At 33.7% G+C, this 11099-nt stretch overlaps 1 protein-coding gene across 1 annotated transcript; it reads right to left on the bottom strand.

Moving 5' to 3' along the window:
* Positions 1 to 10204: 10204 nt before the first annotated feature.
* On the bottom strand, positions 10205 to 10543 carry LOC120137066. Its single transcript, XM_039152925.1, has one exon. It carries the CDS (start codon positions 10541 to 10543, stop codon positions 10205 to 10207), a length of 339 nt encoding a protein of 112 aa, XP_039008856.1.
* Positions 10544 to 11099: the final 556 nt, after the last annotated feature.

The following is an 11099-nucleotide window of genomic DNA, read 5'->3' as shown; positions in this document are numbered from 1 at the left end:
TGACCTTAATAATACAAAAATGTAATTATTTATTAAATTTCAGAATTCGAATAATTACGTCAACATGATGTATATATATTTTTAATAGTTAAAACATATTAAAAAGTATTTGAATTTATTTAAGCAAGTGAACTAATTTAAGGATTTTTTTAGCATCTTAACCAGCAGTTAGGTGAATCAAGGCATTTATATATGCAAGACCCGTGACAATGCACGTTTTTAGCCCCCACATATGAGAAGTGCAGTTGATCTATGTCATATACGAATCAAACAACGTAGATAATATTTATTAAAGGAATCTTTCCACAGTATGCAAAAAGTTAAAATTTGTAATATTTTGTATGTAAAGTGAATGTCATGTGATTCAATTAAAAATAACTTATATGTCAATAATGTGTCGTGATTCATAATATTTTTATAGTGATTTAATTTAATAAAATATTAAATGTCAAGTTTGATGTGTTCCGATCAATTTAGGTGATGTTTTCGATGGATGAATCGTTGCCAAATATTTATTTTAAAACTAAAACTAAACATGATGAAAAAAATAACGTTAAAGAGAAAATTACAGAATATTTAAACTATTATTTTTGTGTGAACTCAAAATTATCTTAAAATTAAAATTATTATTATGCACGAACTAAGTTATCCCTGGTTAAAGGATTGTTATCTCTAGAGATTTTAAGTTTGAGCATCAGAGACTATAAAAGTGGTGAGTTTTTATCGTTAAATTGTTCGAGATTTTTTAAAGCACGTACTACCTTATAATCACTTTATATTTATTAAAAATTATTACTTATAAATAAATTGACTTTATGCTTCAAAATAAATTAAAATTTTAATTCAATCAAATAATATTATTCGAAGGCGATCAATTGATTCAATAATAGTATCTTTTCATTTTATAAAATTTTAAAAGGTAAAATTTTATCTATTTTCATTTAGATTCGTTCTTCGTACATGAATTTTAGATGAAGATTGTCAAATTTGAGATATGAACTCAAATATATTATAAAAATTAACATAAATACAATATCAATTTATAAGTAAATTAGTCTGTTTTATATTGATTTTATAACGTTTATATTTATTTTGTCATGTTATATTTATATAATTTATGTAGTGTTCCAATTTTTTTAAAAACGCCTAAAGTATTTTGTCTTTTAAGCTATATTTGATTTTTCTGTTTGCCTTTAAAGTTCTTTTGTGTCGTTGATCTCTTTTTGCAGCGGAGATATTTATATTTATGATAAATGTTAAAATTTGTATCCACATAAAATAAAAATATACTTATTTATTAAATATAATTTGTCTTACTTTAATAAAAATATTAAATAACATCTTAGGTCACTTTTACTTTTTTTCACTAAATTTAGATTTTTAAAAAATCTTATAAATCAATACTAACGAGGTTGTTTCAAGTGAGAAGTAACTTAATATCGCTTAAACACGATTTAAGTTCGATTTTTTATGTATGTAGAATAAGAGTCACTCTATATCACGGGACCACCGCCTCACTCAATTTTTATTATAAAAAATTTATATAATAAAATGTTAAATTAGGATTTCAAATTTTAGTTTATCTCCTCATTTCTTATAATTAATTATACTTTACTTCCTGGTTTTCTATAATTAATTATATTTTATCTCTTAAGTTGGATTATAGGCTCGTACCTGCAAAAACCCTCCCTTATATGAGCCTAAAACAGATTGAAGATAAGATAGATGCTTCTTCTTGTGCTTTCGCAGAGACAGAAATAATAATCAGCACTACAGTTTTTGAACAATAATTTGAAGTCTGTTGAGATTTATTATAAAGGTTGTCGGTATGAGACTAGAGTTATACACACAAAAAACGATAAAAAAAAAAAGATAAACAGCAACTTACCTTGCTGCTAAAGCCTAACCGCATTTAGTAATCCGCAAATATCAGAAGAGGCTGGGCCAATGCATTAAATCCACAACTACCTCAACTTGTTTTTTTTTTGTCTGTGTTTGCTGTTTTGCTGCATTAGTTTTCATCTTCTCAAAGAATTGTTGGAGGGAAAAAGACACCATTAAATGGTAGCTTGTGTTTTAGCTTTCATTTACATCTGCTTTGGGAAGAAGCGATAAAGAAAGCTGCAGTCTTAGTTATCGGAAAAATAACCAGACCCAGAAAAAAAAAAAGGACTACACGGCATGGACCTTTTAGAATGATGTATGAAAGTGTCTCATATTTTACACATGGCCTGTCAATTGAGAAAAGGGTAAACTATGTGTTTAGCACTTGAACTATTAGTTTTCTTCTATTTTAATATTTTAATTTTTTAAAAATTATAATTAACGTTTAATTTTTATTTCATTTTAGCATCCGTTAAAAACTTAACATTAAGTTTCAATTTTTTTAAAATTTAGGTAATAAAACTTATCAAAATTAATAATTTAAGTACTAAATGCGTTAAGTTTTTAACAAAAAAATATAAAATCAAACAAAGACTAAACGTTAACTATAATTTTTATAAAAATAAAAATTTAGATATTAAAATAAATCAAAACTAATATTTTAAATATTAAAAATATATTTTATCAAAAAAAAATATGCAGACAATTTGACAAGGAAAGTACACAGACTACACTCGCATGTTGTCAAAAGACGAGGATAAAAATAGTATCAACCTTCGCATGAGCCCTCGCCCCCTGATTGATGCATTGATGCATTGATGCATTGATGCATTGATGCAAATGCCATAGTCCATTTCATTAGCTTTCTCGTTATCTTCGCCTACAATTACAAATTCCATTTTGTTGACAAGTGGGGTTTAACACGTGTTGGGTCTGGAAAACAGGTGACAACTGAAATTGGGCTTCTTCCCAGATCTAATACTATAACTTTGACCTTGTAGTACGAACATTAGCCCAGTAGGTTTCGTTATTCAAATGAATAGCCCAACACTGCGAATCTTCAATGTCAATGTGTTAAATTTGAGTTAATAGCCTAACAAGACTACGTGGTTGCAATCGCCGCTGAATCTCGTCTCCTCAACTTGACATACCAAAAGGATGTAAATGTAAAATCATATAATATGCTGTAGCAATAAATGTTTCGGCATTTAGGTTTTACACGTTGAGATACAAACTAATCGAGCTAGTTATTTAAGAGAGGTTGTTATCTTAAAGATTTCAGGTTCGACCAGCATCAAATATAGAATATTTGTAATATCAAATGATTGGATGTTTTTAAAACAAACATTACTACCTGTAATCAGCATAGATTAATAAAAAAATACCCGTTGAATATCGGCGAAAACTTATTAGAAAGATAACTTACCCGCCTTTTTCTTGGATCAGTGTGAAAAGCAGTGTCTGGATGAACCCTAACGAACGGTTTCTTCTGGTGTGGCATTGTATTTATCCACATCAAATTTTTTCATTCTTTTCTTTCCTTTTTGAATAGGTATCATATCCATGTTTCGTTTTCGTGTAACTATGCACAAATTAAGGAAATAAAGGATGGTCGTTTTAAGCAAAATACTATCATAATTCATAAGCAACAATGGCCTTTTCTTTAAACTATAAATAAACCAGGCCGTGAAACCGAAGGGAAATTTGAAAAAGAAAAAAAGGAGAGTCCAAAACCAGAAGAATTGAATATTGATTACAGAAAACTTTCATGTATCGGAATTCAGGATATACATATACACAGGGTGAATTCACGAGATAATGTTCTCGATTTTTTTTTCACGATATGGTGCACATCCCAGATTAATTGCTGGGATGGGGTGAATTCTACAGTGATGCCATAGGACGCCATGCAATCCAGGCGATCTTGTAGGACGCCATGCAATCCAGGCGACATACGGGAACGTACGAGCCAATGGTTCTGGTTCTCCCCATGCATACGAGCCATACGAGTGCGAGCCATGCGAGGTGGCCATGCAGTGGAATAGAGAGGTCGTTCTCCCCATGCGAGGTCCCCATGCATACGAGCCATACGAGTGCGAGCCATGCGAGGTGGCCATGCAGTGGAATAGATGCATACGAGCCATACGAGTGCGAGCCATGCGAGGTGGCCATGCAGTGGAATAGAGAGGTCGTTCTCCCCATGCGAGGTCCCCATGCATACGAGCCATACGAGTGCGAGCCATGCGAGGTGGCCATGCAGTGGAATGGTGGCCATGCAGTGGAATAGGAGAGAGGTCGCCATGCAGCCTAGGCGACCTTGTAGGTCGCCATGTAGTCCCGGCGACCTTATAGGTCGCCATGTAGTCCCGGCGACCTTATAGGTCGCCATGTAGTCCCGGCGCCATTCCCATCGTCCATTCACATGCAGCCCCATCATCCATTCACATGCAGCCCCATCATCCATTCCTTCACGTGTGCATGCTGCATGCCTACGGCTCCCAATGAAACCATGTGAACCATTGCTGCATGCATGTGAAATAATTGGTACAATAATTGAAGCTGCAATTGTACAATTATTGGTGAAATAATTAAGGCAGTCGGTTGGTGAAATAATTGAGGCAGCCGGTTATAAAAGAAAGAAAGAAAGGGAGAAGAGATTGTAGAAGAAAGGGAGAAGTGATTGCAGCCGAGAAAGAAAGAAAGGGAGAAAGGAAAGAAAGAAAGAAAGGAGAAAGGAAAGTAAGAAGAATTCGAAAGGGAGATAAGGTAAATTTTTTGTATTTAAATTAGTTTATTATTATTAAATGTTTAATTTGTTAGTTTAGGGTTTAGGGTAAAACAAAAGCAGCTAATTAGTTTGTTAGTTTAGGGTTATATGATTGTTAGTTTAAGTTATAGTATACATAAATTAAAAAATATTTAATTAGTATATGTTTGATAGTTATATAGTTAAAAAATAATTAATTAGTTTGTATTGTTAATAGTTAGTTATATAAAAAATTATTTAATTAGTTTGTGTTAGTTAAATAGTTAAGTTATATTTGTTTGTTGAATTTATATTATATAAAAATTAGGTAGTAAGTTTATTAGTAGTATATTATAATGAAAAAATAGTTTATTAGTTAGTTTTAGTTATATAGAAGAATATTTTATTAGTTGTTTAAGGGTTTAGCGTTTACGTTTAACTTATATTTTAAAAAGTTTAGTTTGTTAGTTTATTAGTTTATTATATTATAAGCTATTATATTAAAGTTTAGTGTTGTAAATTAGTTAGTTAGTTATATTAGATTATATTAAATGATTTTTTAAATATTGTTGTTTAATTTTTTTTTACAGATTCATTCCAATGGCTGACCAAATTCCACTGTTGAGGCTTGACAATGAACATATTTCAAGTCATTTGGGAATAATGGTGAATAAAATATTTGTTTAATGAATTATAATTAATAAATATTTGAATATTATTTTATGATTGTGATAATTTTTTGAAATATTTAATTGTAGGAGGACGAGCAGCGAGTCCTTCGTCTTCGACTACATAAAGTGCCCAAGCCACACCCACTAATAGAAGAAAATTTGCAAGAGGCTGGATTTTGGTATATCACATTTGTGCGAGATTACAAGTTGGTCCCAGGTTTGATCAGTGCGTTGATTGAACGTTGGAGACCAGAAACGCACACGTTTCATTTGCCGTGTGGCGAATGCACGATAACTTTGGAGGATGTGGCAATGCAACTCGGGGTCCAAACTAATGGGATGCCGGTGGTAATGTCACATGAGTTTAATAAGGTGGAACAACTTTGCAACTTGTTTCTTGGGAAAGCGCCCGTACCACCAGAGTGTAAAGGGTGGCGGGTGAGGTTGTCATGGTTGAAGAATGAATTTCAACTTCAATCAAATAGTACGGAGCACGAAATTATATATGCAACACGAGCGTATATATTACAATTGATTGGGGGAATTTTGATGCCTGATAAATCCGGTAGTTATGTTCACACTCAGTATCTTCTTTTTTTAACAAATTTTGAGAATTGTAGGCAATATAGCTGGGGTTCAGCGATATTGGCGTTCTTGTATCGTGAGATGTGCAAGGCGTCATTAGTCGTGAATGATAATAATACAGTAGAAATCGGTGGATGTCTATTGCTGCTACAATCATGGGCTTGGCATAGACTTCCGTTTTTGACACCGATTAGTCGGACTGCGGTTGACTTTCCACTTGCCGGAAGGTAATATGAATCCTCTATTTTAATATAAAATATTAATTAAAAAATATTTATTTTGATTAAAATTATTGAACAAAATGTCTCTATTTTTGTTTTGATTGATATACAGATGGAGGCATAAAATTGAAGGCACAGGGTTGGTGCACAACAACATTAAAGAGTTCAGGTTGAAGATCGACATTAAGGCCAAAAAGGAGGTATGCATAATTTGTATTTTTTAATTATTATTTAAATTAACTATATGACGGATATGACGGATACTATTCTTGCCAATATGACGGATACAAAATGTCGGATATGCATACGGAGGTATCCAACGACTTCCTGGTCGTTCAATTGCCGCCAAAATACCCGTTCCTCTATCGGATATCAAGCAAACTCCATCTTCACGAACGACATATTGACGTAGATTGGTCAGAAAGAAATCCCAAGCCTCTGTTGTCTCTCCCTCAACAATGGCGAATGCAATTGGGAAGATATTTCGCTCACCATCTTGAGCAACTGCCATCAAAAGTACATGCCTATATTGACCATACAACCACGTACCATCTACTTGGATCATATGTTTGCAAAATGGAAATCCTTCAATACATGCCTTGAATGCCCAAAATAGTCTATGAAATATTTTCTTCCCTGGCAGAAGTTGACCTTCTTCGTCATATGCGGGCATGGTTTGAGACTTCACTATAGTTCCTGGGATAAATCGCTTCATTGCTTGTAGCAAATGTGGTAGCTCATTGTACGATGTATCCCAATCTCCATACGTCAACTTCATTGCCTTCATTTTCGCATTCCACACCTTGCCATATTTTACTTGATATCCAAATTGGCTTCGAATAGATGCAGCTAACACTGAACAAGATATCCTTGGATCCTTTTCAACCATCGCCTTCACGTATTCACATATTACATCGGAGTCCAATAATCGGTGGTCTTGTTCGATGGAGTTTCGCAAACATGTGTGCGAACCATTGTACCTCGTGATGACCCAAACATCGTGCCTTTGATTTTTCGACACTCTGATCTTCCACTTGCACTCTGGGCCATATTTTACACACTTTGCGTATAGGGTTTTCTGGTTGGACTCTGCAACATGGACATCAACATGGCATTTAATGCAGTACTCTTTAATAGCCAGCGTAGCTTCATTTTTTCCTCTGAATTGCACCCCAACTGAAAATTCACCAGAATTATCGAATGATTCAGTCATTTGGTACGGAGGTAAATGTGGCATGTCTGGGAATTCAGGTGCCCTCATTGCATCATAATCTATCTCGTACATGTGAGGAGTAGCTTCATACGGTGTCGGAACTTCATCAATTGCACCTCCACCAAAAATATTTTCTTCGCCGCCCAAAACGGGTTCTTCAGTTTCTTCATCTTCGCTTGAATCATCATGAATTTCTCCCCATCGATTTTCAGCGTCAATATCAACAACCAATTCCGGTATGTTTCTCGTCTCATACTCTGCTGCTATAGATGTCCCCCCGACTTCATTTACACTTTCCAATAGTGCCATAAAACTGTTCGGGAACCTGTATGTCGGCTCCTCAAACTGACTATATAAAGCCATTTCAGATGGATTTTGAGCCACACCTCTTGATGACCCAGGAACATCACATATGTTACGCACATCAACAAATAATTCAATAACTGCTATATTGGTTGACTCATGTAATCCAACCATGGTTCCAATATCATCATCTTCTTCAAGTGGAACTGCAGCATATCTGACTGGGTTAGAGCATATCATAAACCTATACCTCAAACCATCCACTGCAGCTCGAATTTTTCTTTCTATCTTATGCTTCATTTCTATAAATGTGATGTCTTTTTTGAACATCATATTTATTGGTTTTTCAGACTGAAAAACTACTCCGACCTCATTTTCCATAATCTGTCCATTATAATGGACAATCGTGAAAAAGTTGTTGCTCATTTTCTCTACAAATAAAAAAATAAATTAATTTAGATTAAAAAATTAGATAAGATAATTTCATAAATTATTAAATATAATATAATATACTATTATATTAATGATCAAATAAAAGTTATTATTTAACTTGATTGATTGCTTACTAATAAACCTAATAATGATTTGATAATTACTATTAATCTAATGATTTGATATTTAATGATTTAATAATAATATGATTTAGTCATAATCACTAATAATTATTTATTATAAATATTTAATGATTTAGATTTGATACTAATCATTTAGTAATTATTACTAATAATAATGATTAGTTTGATAATATTTTTTTTTAAAAATATCAAACAAATTTGTTAGGCAAAACTGTCGAGATAATGTTCTCAAAATAATTATTTCGCGAGATAATGCGTTGTCCGGATTATTTCATTCAATTAATTTTACTTCTTACTAATATACACATACAATGTAAATTAAACAAAATATTTTTTAAACAACACTAAATATTTTTAAACACAATATTTTTTAAAACGGAAATTATCTCGCACAAATTAGTTTATATAAATCTAATATAAACTTACTAACTAACTAATTTACACATACACAACAACAAAAAATGGACAACAAAAAATAATAAATTACTCACGTCTTTATGCTTCTTCCTTTACTTTCTTTTCCTGCCTTGTTTCTTTCTTCGAATCAATCTGTACGTGGCCAAATATTGTAAAATAATGTCATGTATGTGTAAACAAAATATTTATTTAAACAACAATAGCTCCCACAAATTAATTTTATATAATCTAATATATATAATATACCTTAAAGTAATAAACTATTTCTTTATTATAATATAACTTAGTTAAAATAACAAACTAATTAAGCACTAATTAATTTTATTATAATATAACTTCAACTTCAACGAACAACCTAATATACGTTTAAAGACACTAACAAATTAATTAATATTTTTATATTTAATAACTTAAACTAAGAAACTAATTAACTAATTTTTATATAATATAATATAACTTAAACTAATAAACTAATATAATATAACTTAAACTTACAAACTAATAATTTATACTAACAAACTAATTAACTAGATTTTAGTTTTAAGTTGCACCCGAAACTAACAAACTAATAATTTCATATAATAAACTAAATTAAACAATAAAAAAATTACCTCAACTATGTTTGAGCCTTTATCTTCTTTTCTTCTTCTTCCTTTATTTCTCTCGGCAAAATTTATATGTGCTGGTTCTGCTTGTGCTTCTACCCTATACCCCATATCCTTTATATAAAACAACTGAGCGTTAACTATTGAGCATTGAAAGGCTCACAGCTAAATTAACGCTGCAATAACGTAATTATAGATGCAACACATACAGGTACGGGTGCAGGAATCTCTGAGCTATGAGCTATGATGCAACGCATGCATGCAAGCTATGAGCTATGATGCAACGCATGCATGCAGCAGGACCTTGGTCGCCGAGACTCCATGGCGACCACCGTGACCATCCCCTCCCCATGCATTCCCACCCCATGCATTCCCACGTCCAATGCACCATCCCCCCCCATGCATTCCCACCCCATGCATTCCCACGTCCCATGCATCCCCTCCCCCATGCATTCCCACATCCCATGTTGATCCCTCCCCATGCATTCCCACCCCATGCATCCCCTCCCCCATGCATTCCCACGTCCCATGTTGATTGCATGCATCCCCTCCCCCATGCACGTCCCATGTTGATTGCATGTCCCATGTTGATTGCATGGCCCTATTCTGTAATACACACAGGTCGCCCGGATGCCATGGCGACCTCCAAGGTCGCCCGGATGCCATGGCGACCTCCAAGGTCGCCCGGATGCCATGGCGACCTCCAAGGTCGCCCGGATGCCATGGCGACCTCCAAGACCACTGTAGAATTCACCTCATCCCAGCAATTAATCTGGGATGTGCACCATATCGTGAAAAAAAAAAATCGAGAACATTATCTCGTGAATTCACCCCATATACACATGATCAACAGTAGAAAATGGCCTAATCTATATGTACAATAACCTTAACTAAATGACGAACGATTTCCAGGCTAATTGTCGTGTTTGAAGGCATTACAAGATGATCAAACCCAGAGAGAATGGAGGGAAAGGACGAAGAAATTCATAGATCATTCAGTTCCGGAATACTTTGTAGCACCGGCTTCCAGGAACGAGATTGCTCAAACAAAAATAAGTCTTCTCCACTCTTGACAATCCTGGCTAAGAGTAGTTGCTCCAGAGTTAAACCTCGTGTGTCCACCTTCTGCATCAATTGCTCCAGCTCCGTCTTGGAAATAATTATCTTCACCTCTCTGGTTTTCGCATCTCGTTTTCCGCCGACCAACTCGTTGTTGTTGTTGTCCGTAATGTTAATCTCTCCATCCATCCGAGTCGACTCCAAAGACCCCCAGTGCTCGTCATCAGCCCAAGATGACCTTTCGCGTCTAATAAAATTCCCCATCTTTCTTTAGCTGTGGTTTCTTAATTGCCTTCTATCTGTAATAACACAGAGACCGGAGGTTTTGAACATGGAAATGGTCACAGTATTTATAGAGAAAAGAATAGAGGTGAGCAAGGTATTGAGCTATGCAATTACGTCGAAAACTGACAGCATGGTTAGTTGACCGAATTAAGATTACAAGGCTGTTTAAAAAGGGCCCCAGATTAGACGGCGGATGATCATATCCGCAGCTGAATTGACATGGCTTCTAGCTTACCATATTCTTACTAATTTTAATTTTTTTTTTCTATAATTAGATATATTTTTTTTATTAATTTAATTTTATATTTAAAATTTTAATATCATATATATTAAAAATATCCTTTTTATAACATCCATTCGTTAGATGGACCAAGATTATAACCTCGTAATTAATTAATTATGAGATGAATTTAGAGTGTGAAATGGGTTAAGAGAGGCGGATCTTGGGATTAGAGAAAAGGTGTGAACAAAATGTATGATATTAGAATCTTTGACATTTCTCATCCCTCACGTGGATGCATGCCGTTATATTTGC

The sequence above is a fragment of the Hibiscus syriacus genome, unplaced genomic scaffold (assembly GCF_006381635.1).
Source record: "Hibiscus syriacus cultivar Baekdansim isolate YM2019G1 unplaced genomic scaffold, ASM638163v2 tig00110647_pilon, whole genome shotgun sequence".
NCBI lineage: Eukaryota > Viridiplantae > Streptophyta > Magnoliopsida > Malvales > Malvaceae > Hibiscus > Hibiscus syriacus.
This window is presented reverse-complemented; position numbering and strand designations above follow the sequence as displayed.